Consider the following 13,760-nt stretch of genomic DNA (forward strand, 5'->3'; position numbering starts at 1 on the left):
CCGGGACCCACTGCCGGCCGGGCCCGAACTGCAGGCGCGCCACCCGCAGGCCCCTCCCTCGGGCCCGCCCCCGGGCTCTGATTGGCCGCCGCGCTCACCCCCGCCCTGCAGTTGGTGCCGCCGTGCACCCTGTCCCCCCCGCGCCTGTAGCGTGGTTCGCTCCGCTCCGCCCCCCCGCCCCGCAGCCGCGCATCCATACTTGGCGATGGCCGGCGAGCCGCGCGCCGATTGGCGGGGAGCGGCGCGGGGGCGGGGCCAGCGGCGCTGACCCGGATGTTCACTGCCGGGCGGCGGCGGAAGCGGACGGGCCGCGGCGTCGAAGCGACAGGGACGGACCGGGAGGCGCCGCCGTTCTACCGCCCCGCGCACCCGCCCAGCCGACATGGTGAGAGAGGGCCGGCCCCGCGCCCCCAGCCGCGGCCCCCTCCCGTGCGCACAGCCCCCCCCGCGCCGGCCCCCGCGCCCACACCGCCCCCTCGCACCGGGGGGCCTCGCCCGGCCTCCCTCGGGCGGCGGGGCCGGAGTGAGGGACGGCCCAGGCGGTGTCGCCGGGACGCAGGGAGGGGTGGCCCGGCCTGAGAGCGCTGGCGGGGGGGGGTGGGCTGGGGCTAACGGAGGCTCTGCTCGGCGCTCCGGAGGGCCCGGGAGCGGGGTCTCGCCCGGGGCTCCGCTGCCCGGTCACCACCACCACCTCTGGTCCCGGTACCGGGCGGTGCTTCCAGAGGGAGTGATGTAGAATTACACTGGCAATGGTTCCTCTTTGGCGGAGAACGGTGCCGCCCGGGGCGCTGGGAGCGCCGGGCCCGTGGCCGTGGCTCCCGAGCCCGGGCCGTGTCCCCCGCCCGGGAGCTGCCCCTGGCCTGCGTGTGCTGGGATCGCCTGGAGCTGCGAAATGCGGGACAGCCAAGCGCCGCCCGAGCTGCGGCTGCAGCCCGGGGTGCTGCTTCTCCACGGGGCTGGGAACTCTCCTTTGCCACGGAGAAGCTCCAGTTTCCTCAGCCGTGTGGAATGATCTGTCTCGCTGTGTTTCCGGAATGGATTAGCCCAGGGCACGAACCCTTCCGATTTCACTTTGGTGCTGTGCAAAGGGAGCAACCTCCAGGAGCTGGCCTGGGCCCTGCTCTGCTACCTGCCTTGTGGACAGGGGCTCTTCCAGAGCCTCCTCAGGCATGGAGTCACTTGTAGGGAATCACATCCCTTCACGCTCTTGGGGATTTGTGATTCAGGTTTTCCAGCATGACAATTCAACAATGTTCAAATGTTTTGCTCACAAAAAACCAACCCAGATCCTGGCTCTACAGCAGTGTAAAGGCTGTTTAACCACACAAGTGTAATCCTTTACTTCTTGCCTTCATCCGTAGGAATTTCAGAGGCAATGCCTTATGTTCTTTCTCTGGAGCTGGAGCCAGCTGTATCATGCAGGATAAAGATTTTGATGTCAGGTGAAAGGTGAAGAACAGTTATGATCAAAGTTCTGTTCCGTGTTGGTTCAAACAAGAGCAGGTGCTGTACCTGAGTCCTGGCAGCACAGAACATCTCATTCCAGCTGTGTGCATAATTTTAGCACACTGACATCCGTGTGGGCAAGACCTGACTGTGGAATCTCAAACTGGGATTCCAGCAAACTCTCCTAACTTATGCCACTGCAAAAATTATCGCAGGAAAAGAGTTCAAAGAAAACAAGGAGGCTTCCTGGAAAGTAACAACAGTGGTACCAACTCTTTAGGGGATATGAAAATGTGCTATTAAGAGGCTTCAGTCAGGGTTTAAATGTAACTGTTCCAGTTGTTTGGAAGAGGTACAGCACAAATCCTTTGGAAATTTCCTGAGTGTTACCAGTTTTTGCTGCCTTCTGTTTTTTTCATATTTAGTTGTGGAGACCACTGGGCATAGGAGAAACTGGATCAGAACTTCCAACACTGTTGTGGTGGTTTCCAATGTTGAATGGACTTCAGGGATGAACATGCAGCCTCCAGTTTCAACTCATGTGCAAACCTGCAAACCCGGTGTTTAGGGTTCTTCCAGGATCTTTGCTTTTAGTGGTCTGAGACCAGAAGTGGAGCATTGAAAGGATGGAATGGCCCTTCCATTGCAGAGAGCAGTTGGTATGGTGCAGGATATTGGGTGAAACACCTTCCTGGTACCTCAGGGTTGCCAATATTTGTGTAGAGCAGGGCTGGGAACTTTGTCTCCTTGGAGAGCTCGGAGTTGTGCCCACATTTCAGTCAGGTGCTCAGGGAAACAGGGCAGGGCAACACATGAAGCTTGAAAACTGCTTGGATGGATGGCGTCTCCTGTGCTAAAAATAAATGGAATGCACTGTTCAGGGCAAAGCAGGACTTGGGAGAGTGGATCTGCTGAGATTTCTGGAATTGTGGATTATGAATGGATGGAATCCAGTTACTCTTTGTAAAAATAAAACCCTTCATTTCCAGGTTATGTAAACTGGCCTGATCGTGTTAGCAAGGGTTTCTTCTGCTATGCAACTCTTAAGGAAAAGGAGGACAATTTTAGCAAAATTTATGATTTAATCATCCATAAATTCAGGCTGTCTAGTGTAGTGCTGGCTGGGTGTCATCCATCTAGGATTTGTGAAGCAGATAAGGAGCAGTGAAGCACAGCCCAGGGTGTGTGTTGTGACAGTGACACCAACACAAACCTCGTGTGCTGCTCAGGGTCACTAAGATTTTCAGGCTAGGAGTTGTGTGTCTGGAATCAGAGCCCATCTGTGACCTGGTCATGTCCCTTCTGGAGCTCCACCATGTGCTGTGGGGGTGTGGGGACGTTTTCAGTACCCACAGCAAGTCCTTTGCACCTCATGCCATTTGAGAAACATCAGCTTCAGCTGTTTTGTAGAGTCTGTGTGGTATTAGGCAAGCCAAGTGTGTGAGCTTTGCTAAGTGTTATCTTAAGCGGCAAATGCCCAAAATAATCAAGTCAGAGGATGTCTCTGGGAGAGGGAATTCTGCCATTGCAGTGATGCTTCAGCTGTGGTCTGTTGGGGAGGGGAAAGCATTCACCAGCTAAAGTTGTTCAAACAGGATTTCCTCATATGGTATGTGTATGTGCTGATATGGGACTAGTTCACATCTGGGAGTGAAACAGAATGAAAGTGCAGCTCAGCTCTTTTGGGGGACTATTTTTAGTCCTTATTAGTGGAGTTGAGTTGAGAAATTACTTTCTTTGGGAAAACGACAATGCTGCCCTTCTCAAATTCTACTTCCACAGCTGTCAGCTTTGCTTTCCATCCATGCCTTGACTTCCCTGGGTGAAGGATGGCTGGGGAGCTCGGGGTGCTCATCATCATCCAGCACTCCCCAGTGCTCTCTGCTGGTCCAGTTTGCCATTGGTGCATCAGAGAATGTACAATGGTTTGATCTGGAAGGGACCTTGAAGCTCATCCCATTCCATCCCTTCGACTGTCCCAGGCTGCTCCAAGCCCCATCCAACCTGGACTTGGACCTTGGGCTTCCAGGAGTCCAGGGGCAGCCACAGCTTCTCTGGGCACCCTGTGCCAGAGCCTCCCCACCCTCCCAGGGAACAATTCCTTCCTTCCCACCCATCCCTGCCCTCTGGCAGTGGGAAGCCATTCCCTGTGTCCTGTCCCTCCGTTCCTTGTCCATAGTCTGTCACCATCCTTCCTGGCAGCTCCTTCAGGCACTGGAAGGCCCCAGTCAGGTCACCCCAAAGCCTTAAAATTCAAATTTAGACTCAGGATACTTCTGTAGCCTGGATGGGCAGTGCCAGTGCCCCTGCTTGTCTTTGTGCCTGACCTTTTGGGGATGTTTGGTCAATCCAAGGAGCTCCTTACCCTGCAAAGTGAACTTGTAGAGAAGTGTTTTGCTGCAATTTGTCCCCTTTGAGCTGGTTCACACTCTGATAGACCCACCTCAAGGTAAAATAAAACTCTTCAGTGCCTGCTGAAGAGAGCAATTTTACTGGAGAAATGTGAGGTTCTGAAAGGTGCCTGTCCCTAGTTTAGGGCTGTGGAATCCCAGGATAGTTTGTGTTGGAAGGCCCTTTAAAGGCCATCTGGTCCAGCCCCCTCTGTGAGCAGACGCCTTCAGTGGAGCAGGCTGCTCAGAGCCCTGTCCTTGCTCAGCCCTGTTGCTTTACCCTACTTTAATCCAAGGTGCTTTAATAACCTTTCTTTCTGGGTGAAGGAGATGATTGCAGAAGTAGAAGATACTCCAAAGAGATGCTGATCTTCTGTTTTTATCAATGTGTTTTAGTCAATCACTTTCTAAAGTGATACATAAACTGATTTTTAAAGTGCATTATAAAATTCCCTGCTTTCCCACTGATTCATGCTGGAAGTCCTGAAGAATTTAAAAAGCCTCAACCAAATAAATCTTTGTGTCTCTCCTTAATGCAAGGAGAAAGGCGCAAAGCTTGTGTATGCTTCACTTCTCCCTAAGCCTTTGCCATTTCTAGGAATAAGGGCAAAAAAAATCTCACTTAAACATGGGATTTCAAATTTGAATTTCTTTGCAGCACAGAGGCTTCATCCCTGAAGGAGTAATTAATATGTCTGACCAACACAAGCTTTTCCCAGGCTTCCTGCTTTCTCTAGTTGGGCTTTAGCCCAAATTATGTTTGCTGATAGGTTGTGGTAATTAAAAAGCTTCTCTAACTTGAAGATCAGGAGCTCAGGCCAGTGCAGTGGGGGTGTGGCCACTTCAAACTGGAGTATGAGCTGATCTTTTTCTTCATCTGGTGTGATGCCTTCTTAAATATTCAATAGTCTGTGACTGAGGGGTTCCTCTGAGAATGACCAAGTACTGTAGTGGAACCTGGTTAAGGTGTGACTGAGACACTGGGAGAGTGTGAAACTCTTGTGACTTGGGCTGCATAATTCGGGTGGTCCTGGACCTGATCCAGAGGCCAAAATTCACTTCTTAGTTCTATGTCCTAAAGCAGGATGGGAACAGATGTTGCAAACAGGCTGTCCTGGGGAGTTGGAGCTCTTGCCTTGTGGTAGATGAGACATTTGCTTTTGAGACTTTGTTTGTGTGGCATGAGGGGAAATGTGGTATTGAGGAAGTTTTAAAGCTCTGGTAGTTGATCTGAGAGGGTTTATCATTTGAGGAAGTGGCTTTGCTTGTTTCTCAGCTAAATCATAGTAATTCTCCCCTGGAATTCCAAATGCAGTGGAACCCTGTCCTTCTCCTGTGTTTTTGATGCAGTGAAGTTTTGAGTGAGGAATTAAAAGCAGCATCTATTCTGTTGTTTAGTGCCCAAAATTATCTTCTGTTTAGAGTGACTTTAGTTGCATTAGGTGACACCTGGTGCTGTGTTTCCTGGAGTGGTGGTCTGAGCCTTGGCACCAAGCACTGGACTAATTTCCTTGTATTATCTGGTGCTGCTGTTTTGCCCTCCCTCCCTCTTGTAGGCTTTAGAAGGAAATATGAAACTTGCTTTGAGCTCCTGCTCTTTGTGCCACACCTTCCAAGCTGAGCTGAAGAATTAGGGAATGAATTTGCAGGCACTTGGCTTATCTGGCTGCCCTGCTCAGAAGTTGCCTACTTTATTCCTGCTCTATGCAAATTAAACCTCACTGTTCATATTTCATCAGTGGACCTGCATTATTTCAGTGCAGGCTTGGATTGGGAGCCCTGGCTCTGGGTTTAGCCCCTGGGGACAGGAGTCCAGGTGTTGCAGCCCCGCTGCAGAGCCTGTCCTTCCCTGGCTCTGGAAGGGATGTCCTCCACACAGAGTGGAGCCCAGTCCTTTCCTGCTGCACTGCCTTGGAATTTCAATCACGTCCTTGTTGCAAAGTGGATGTGTTACGAGCCTGGGTGAAAGCAGAACTCAGGAGCTCGCAATTTCAGCAGCATCAGCTGAAACAAGGCTGAAAACAGCACTTAAATAAGAGGATTTTGTGCAGAAGGAAAAATGTTTGAGACTGCACTGAAGACAGAAGCTTAGTGGTTGCCTGAAGCTACCATAAATAAAATACTCTTTATTCTCTCAGGGAGTTTTGTTTGTGTTTCTTTAGGTGATGCTTTCCCTCTTTTTCATTAGACAAACTGCTGAGTTTGAAAGTGATGTCGTGTTACCTGCCTTCCCTGGACATTTTTGCCTTGGTAAATACCAGAATTTAAAAAGCTTCTGCCAGCCCAGGCAGTGGGGGCCTGACTGCCAGCCTGGGCTTGCAACCTGAGACAGGCTCAGGAAACAAGAGATGGGGCTTTTGGAGTGTTAATTCAAGGGAGGAGAGAGGCATGAAATGGAGGAATGAGGTAAAATATCAGCTGCATTGTGTTAACTACAGCTGTGTTTATCCACCAGGTGCTGCCACCCTGCAGATCCAGGTGTCATCGAGAGAGGTTTGGGTGTGATCTTGGCTCAGCATTGATGGTGCTCCACTGGGTGGCCAAAACCAGCTTCACATAGCCATGAGTCCAGGCAGGGCTAATCTAGAGCTTGGTAAGGTGCAGAGTGACCAGATGGGATAACTTAACTTCACGTGGGAGTGAAGGAAAAACGTGATGGGGATTGTAACTGGCATGTGTCTGCCAGGTGAGCCCTGCTCCCACAGAAAATGTCACCCCTGCTGGGAATGGTCACAGAGCCTGTGTGGAGCTGGCTGCCTGTCTGCAGGTGTGATGGAGGGTAGGTCAGGTGGGTTCTGAAGTGATGAGGAAGGCATGAAAAACCTGCGAGGATGGGCAGGTCTGGGAGTTCCAGCAAAGGAAGGAATTCTGGCAGGTGTGAGTTTGTTGTTAGGTGTGATATTCCTATGGCTATAGGTATGCAAAACCAGGAGCCTCCTGGTTAAACCTTAAATTCCTGGGGCAGAAGTGGATTGTTGGGAGCTCTGCAGGGCAGTCACTGAGGTATGTCATGCAAGACCCAAGCAGAAGGCATATTAACCTACTTTTCTGACCTTTGAGGAATGGGAGAACATTCAGGGAAGAGGGCTAATGAGAGATCCTCTCTGCCTCCTGCCTGCCTTGCCAGGCATCCGGTTACTTGCCAGAGTTATCTTCTGAATTTACAGCCCTGGCTGCAGCCTCCAGGAGCTGGAAAGTGCTGAGTTTGCACCTAAAACCAGGCAGCTGTTGGCTCCACAGAGAGCTGGGATAGAGCAAATCCTGAATTTGGGATGTTGACACCATTAGTTCTGCTGTCAGTAAGCACAGGATGTTTACTGTCACCTTCAGATACAGTGCATGCTCCCTGCTGCTCTACAGTGTGTGTTTTCTCAAATGTTTTTGATGTGATTTCTCACAAAACTGAATTTAAGTTGCAGTTGACTGGAAGGAGAGCCTGGATCTGTCAGGCCAAGACCAACTTGCCCAAGTTTGCTCTTTCTGCACGAAAAACTTCTCCATTTTAATTGAGCAGTTCTAAAACTTTTGTGACCAGCCTGACTGGGACATGAAGCAAACAGGAGTGCATTGAAGAAAAGAGCATTTGAAAAGGTCATTGGGCATTAGCAGGATTAAAAGAAAGCATCGCAAATGACACGTTTGCAGATGGTCAGGATGGCAAATGGCAGTGCTGAATCTCAAGAGCTGCTGTATTTGTAGTAATTATGGTTTCAATTAAAAAATATGAAAGAAGTGACCCCTGTAAAAATTAGGCAGCCCTTCTCTAGGGATGGACTGGGGTTCTTCCTCAGAAGATTTGAGTGGAAGGCAGGAAGACAGTGTGAAAAACAGGTCACCAGACTTGTGAACTGACTCAGACTTACTGCATTGGGTGATTTCAAAACCTTTTGGGGCACAAACACACTGGTGTTCATCTCTCCTGGTAGTGAAACCAGGTGTTGCAGCTGCCTCAGGAAGAGTTTGCAAAAGCAGGCCAAGTTCTTATCTCTCAGTGCTGTGCTGTAACAGGTTATTTGCATTTTGTTTAGGTAAGATTTCCTATCTGTAGTTAGAGCTAACAAAGAAAATGTTATTTTTGTGAAATCAAGACTTAAAATGGGGAAAATCCCCCACCATACAGTAGCATTAATCATAAAACCTGTTGGCAAAGTTGGTCAGTTCTACAGGCAACTTCAGTGTCTTTAATCCATTTATTAGAAGTTAAGCATGTTTTTTTGCAATCTGTGCAACTTTTATCTGTAGCCCCACTTTCTTCTTTGATGTGGGGCTAGCAGATTGCATAGTCACTCACTGCCACGATTTATTGGGAAGTGACTTTTTGCAAACTTTATGCTTCACAGGAATTCTTGGCACCAGATGAAAGCCAGTAAATTGCATTGTCATGTTCAATGACAAGTTTAATAAATAAAACATTGTTTCTGTTACCCAGAAGACAAATGCTAGTGCAGAAATCATTAGTGATCCTGGCAAAAGGTCGGCATGAGTAACTGTTCCCAGAAAGCCTTGGTGCTGCTCCATCCTGGTCTTCTGGTGGTGTGTGATGGCTCTTTACCTTGGGCACGTGATGGAGACTTGCCCTGGATTTATATAAACTGAAGGGATACATTAGTTTGAGAGTAGACCCAGGTATGTGCCACCTGGAAATACATCCTTGCTGCGAGGGAGGTGCCAAGGCAATGTTGAATTTTCCCTGTGTGCTGTGCACTTCTGTAGATGTGCTAACAGGAACTGCATCTGGTCAGAGAACACCTGCAGGGGTGGAAACCACCTGCAGAATGTGCTCCTGGAGATGACTGATCCTTAGTTGCAAACATTTAAGGAATTAGAGACAAATGCCCTGCTCCAGGCTATCAGGGGTTGTAGTTCCTTCTCCCTGGGTGTGAAATGTTTTGAATAGCTGGTTGGTCCATGAGATCAGGCTGCAGGCAGCTCTGGATTATTTAGAAGCTTACAGATGGGAGTGCCTTCAGTGTATTAGAACTCACTTGATAATTGTTTTAGAGTTGGGCTGGGATGTTGGGCTTGTTCTGTGGGCAGAGAGCTGGCCTGGTTTGGAGGTGGGAATGAGGAAGGGAAATCAGGCACAGCTGATTGCAAGATGCTTGGAAGAGCTGCTGGAGGCTAAAGGGATAACCAAGGATTTGGCAAAACACTGATCTTTGAGCTGGTCTGGAGAGAGGAGAAGATCTCTTTGGTAGCTGCCCTAGAAGGCCATTGCTGCTCCTTTAATCCGTGCAGGACTTGCCCTGGCTGTGCTGGCAACCTGAAATGGTGAGAAGTATCCCATGTCAGCAGCACTCTGGTGCCAAAGAAAGGGAAGCTGCCTTGCCTCTCTCCTGCCCATGGATAGTTCCTCTTCATGAGGCTTCAGAGCAGATGTATGAGCTACTTGTTCCTAGAGAATGTCTTTAAAGAGGTCCCTCTTGTCCCTCTGAATTTTACCTGTGTTACATTCCTGGAGCAGTGGAGGACAAAAGCTGCTCAGTGGTTTTGTGGTTTTTTTGGCTGTTTGCAGTGTGTAGAACACCAACACCTGAACTCAGAGAACAAGTTGTGAGTGTGTTCAGTCATTAATTGGGGCTAGTACTGCTCTGTGCTCAGTTGTTCTCAACATTTGGAGCACTGCAGAATGAGATGAATAATGGGCAGGAGAACATCTCCAAGGAGGATTCGCTGACTCAAAAGCTGTGATGTGACTTGTACAATTGCTCTGTAAATAAATACAGATTACAGGGGATCTGGGGGAGCCAGAGCACAGCAGCTTCTGCTAAAGCCTTCTGATCCATCACTTCTTGCTTTTATTTTAATCTCGAATCCTTCTCACTTGGTATTCGTGGAACGAGTGGTGGCAGCACTTGGGCTCTTTGGGCTCGACTGCAGCAAATTGGGCTGAGCTCGTTCCACGTGCTCAGAAGTGGTTGAGATAATAAAAGCCACTGCATCCATCCCAACCAAAACCAGTCAAAGGTAAAAGTGGCTGAAGAGAAGGAGAATGAGGTCTGCATCACTCTCTTGTTTTTTAATCATCTTTGACCTTTCATGACCGTCTATAGCAGAGTCTGTGTTCAGGTTTTATTGTCTTTGATTGTTTCCTAACTGTGCTATTGCTGTTTCTCCCCAGCACACCTTGCTGTCACAGAGCTGTGATTTATGAGTCCATTACAAATGGTTTTAGATAGGATCTGCCAGAGGAGGGTTAATAGTCAAGGGAAAAATCATGTGGAAAAACAGATTGCGAGGAATATGTGCAGCTGATGGAAATGTCATGAGTGCAGAACTTCTGTGGGCTTTCCCAGGTCAGACAGTTCCCATCTAATATCCTAAAAAGTGAATGCTGACAGCTGAGAAGGGAACCTTGCAACTTAACATACTACTGTACTTTTTATTACCCAAGGGTTACAATAATTCAACCCTTGCTGCAGCTTCTAGCAGTAATACTATCCTATTGTGTAATTGGAAAAGGGAGTCTTCTGCCCTTGCAGCTCTGGAAGTTGGCAGGGATTAAAATGACAAGCAGGAGGGAAAGCTGGGTATCTGTTTCAATTAAAAAAAACTTAGTGTTGTAGTACCACAAAGCTGAAACCTTAGTCAGACATTCCTGTTGGGAGAACTGACAGGAAATAAGTGATTTACAATCTTGGGTATGTCTGCAGCTTGAAAGGAAGGAAAAAGAGTCATATGCTGGTTGTGTACTTCTGGCCCTGGATTAATTTACAGAGATATTTTGTCTGCAAACTGACCAGTGACCAGAGTGATCTGATGTGTGGTTGCTTTGAATTGCATGGTATTGAGCTGATGTTCTGGTTGCAGTGTCTCTTGAGGTTTTTACCTTCTATTTTTGCTGTCTGAACATTGAGATGCCGTTTGTACTTTGAATTTGGGTAGCCTTTCAGATGCTGGTCTTGACTGGAACTTGGGTGTGAAGTGTATCCAAGATGTTTATCTGTCTCATCAGGGGTGTGGCTTTTTCACCTGCAGTAATTTCTGGGTCCTGCAGTTGTTCTCAGCTGATGTCATAGATGGAAAAGGGGGTTGGGAGCACCATCATGCCTGGAGCAGAAATGTTGTATTGAGTTTGCTGCTGGAAAAGATTTGGTGGCCCGAATTATTATTATTATTATTACTATTAATTACTATTATTACTATTAATTACTCTTATGAATTATTTCCCAGAAAGGGCTGAAGTGGGAAGAGCTCCCACTACTGTAGCACTGAGCTGTCTCAGCTCTTGGCTCAGGGGCTTGCAAGTGGGGCTAGTGCAGAAATAGAGCGCAGAAGTGAAACCAGCCTGGGTTTCTGTTTGAAAACACTGCGCAGCTCTGTTTGTGCTCTGCAATAACAGGCTCAGATGAGCAGGAGTGTCCCAGCAGAGGTGGGGAGGGAGATTCAATCCACAGGGCTTTGTGATAAAGGGAGCAAATTCCTGCTGACTGCCAGGCCGGGAGCTTTAAATGAGTCTTTTACCTCCTTTCAAGTGGAATGGCCTTGGGATGGGGAGAGCTGCAGGTTTGTGTAAGCCTTCCTGGAAGATGGAATATAGGTTAAGGCTCAGGTACCTGGCAGTGGAGAGCTGTCCATTGGCACACTTGGGAATGAAGCCTGTGGGTTTCTGTAAGTGTATGCAGTCAAAAGCACGTGTAAAAATATTTTAGAAATGCAGAATACCTGTAGTAACTCAGCCAAGAGCTGGTGTCTGTTGAAAAGAGCAAACAGGTGAACACTTCAGCGAAGTGTTCCTGGTTCTGCTGGAGCTGGAGAGGCTCTGGATGTGCTCCTGCTGCAGAAGAGCTCGTTGGTCAGTGCCAGGGCTGTGCCAGGGCTGTGCAGGAGCAGCTCTCTGCTCCCAGCTTTGGGGGGGGTTGGCTCAGCTCCTGTTTGCTGGGGATTCCAGAACTCAGTACCCTGTGCCCCGAGGAGCTCTGGGATTTAGACATGGCAAATGGGAGTCAAATGGAAGTCCAGCTTGCTGCCTGTTTCATTTGTTGTGATTTCCATACCTATAGTAACTACCTGGGATTTTTTTTCTTGTTTTCTGCATTGAATGACATCTGCCCATACTCAGCCTTTAAAATTAAGGTGCACAGCTGTGCTGCTTTACAACTGCACATTTATACAAATGGTTTTTTTAATTTTTCAGTGTTAAGCTCTAACACAGAGTGCCCACATGACCAGAGACCTGTGGCTGTTGTGAGAAGGTTTCTCTTTTGTAAACAAGCTAAATACAGCAAAGAGACCACAAAGAAGAGGAGGTGCCGACAAAGGAAGCTGTAAAATAACTAGTACAGACATCCTCATAACCTTTTTCCCTGGGGCAGTGCCATGGGAATGCTGTAACAGGTGCTTAAGTGGAGATTCTAGATAGGCAAACATCTTTAAAGGAAACTTATTAAAGAGCTTTCATCTAAGCTAATATTTTTAGTCTTTTGAGATTCCTATGATCTCTAAATCCTTCAGTGACTTCAGCTGTAATAAAACTTCATTTAGAATTTGTCTGAACTCCCTGCTCCTCCACAGGAGGTTCTGGGCTGGATTGAACAGGAATGATGGAAAAGGACCTCTTATCAGGTAAACACTGAGCTCATTAAGTGCTGCAAGCTCAAAGAGCGTGGCTTTGGGAGCAGCCCAGCCTGGGAGACAGGCTGTCTGATCACCTGCTCAGAGAGCAGGAGCCTCTTCTTGGGTAAAGGCAAAAATTCCATGGAAATGTTTTGTCTGGAGGCCTCTTAAGAAACCTGGTACTTCATAAGCATGTGATTTTACAGAAGAATTAAGCAAATGGGGATCCAGGACAGGTGAAGTTGAGAGAAGTAGGTGGGGTTTGACATGTCCTGAGCTCCCCCAGAGCACCTTCCTCTGACCCAGTTGTGGGGAGGCTCTGGGGGGTTTCAGCTCCACTGATCCACTGCAGTGGCAGCACATGCTGGGATGTTCACCCTCAAACCAGGGGGCTGTGTGCTGCTGGCTCCTGGGATGTGCTCCCTGTCCCTCTGTGTGCCACTGCCTGCAGCTGCTCCATATCCTCCAGCTGGGCAGGGGCTGAGCCAGAGGCTGCCTTTGAGCCAAAGGCTGGGTTTGACCACACACCTGTCTTTTAAATCTTCACCTGCAGAGAAAGAACCAGGAGCAGAAGATCCTGGTTCACTTCCCTGTTCAGTTCTAAACTAGGATGTACCTGCCAGCTGTCTCCGATTCCCCAAGGTACCACTTTGCTCTGTGATTTGTCAGCTTGTGTTGCCTTTTTGACCATTCCGGCTGGATTTATGCTGGATTAAGTGGCTGCATAACCATGGATTTAGGCAGAACTTGCCTTTATTTTGGTGCTTTAGGAGATCTGCTGGCAAGCTGTTTAATTACTTAAATGCTCTGTGAGAAACTGAGGAGTCCTGCTGCTCAGCCTTGCTTTTCCCTCCTGGTACCAGGGAAATACACTGTACCAGGCACTGGGTGGGCCTGCACATCTTTGTTTTTCCATTGCACACAGCCATGTATGTCAGCTGTGCCTGAACCCCTTGGAGGATCTCTGCCTTAAGCAATCCTGCTCGTGTCTTTTACAGCTGTTACTGAATATTTTGGGTAAAAACGGTCACTCCAGGTTCTCTTGGTTAATCCATAAACACTGCAAGTGTGCATTCTCCTCCATGCAGTGTATTTTATTTTCAGCTTGCCTCCCTGTGAAATACTTACTCTGGGGTTGCAGCTTTTGTGGTGGGTTTTAACATCCTTCCCTCAGCTTTTTTGTCTTTTAAACAATTCCAGCTGGCAGAGGGGAACAGAGCACTTCCCTGAGTGCTCCCATGATCCACAGGTGAGGAGCACAACCCTGTGACAATGTCTGTGACAATGTGCCAGTCTCCTTCCTGGATGCAGGATTCAGCAGGAGGTACAGACAATACTTGGGAAGGGAGATCCCCTCCTGAGCATGGC

General features: G+C 48.6%; 1 protein-coding gene across 2 annotated transcripts in view; it reads left to right on the forward strand.

Moving 5' to 3' along the window:
* Positions 1-240: 240 nt before the first annotated feature.
* Positions 241-13,760, forward strand: part of CAPZB (capping actin protein of muscle Z-line subunit beta) — a 59,522-nt gene continuing 46,002 nt past the window's right edge. For both annotated transcript variants that reach the window (XM_059866423.1, XM_059866424.1), the window contains exon 1: positions 241-385. In XM_059866423.1, coding sequence (XP_059722406.1) covers positions 383-385 — 3 coding nt within the window. In that variant the 5' untranslated portion in view covers positions 241-382. The remainder of the gene's footprint in view (positions 386-13,760) is intronic.

The sequence above is a fragment of the Haemorhous mexicanus genome, chromosome 23, assembly GCF_027477595.1.
Source record: "Haemorhous mexicanus isolate bHaeMex1 chromosome 23, bHaeMex1.pri, whole genome shotgun sequence".
Lineage (NCBI taxonomy): Eukaryota > Metazoa > Chordata > Aves > Passeriformes > Fringillidae > Haemorhous > Haemorhous mexicanus.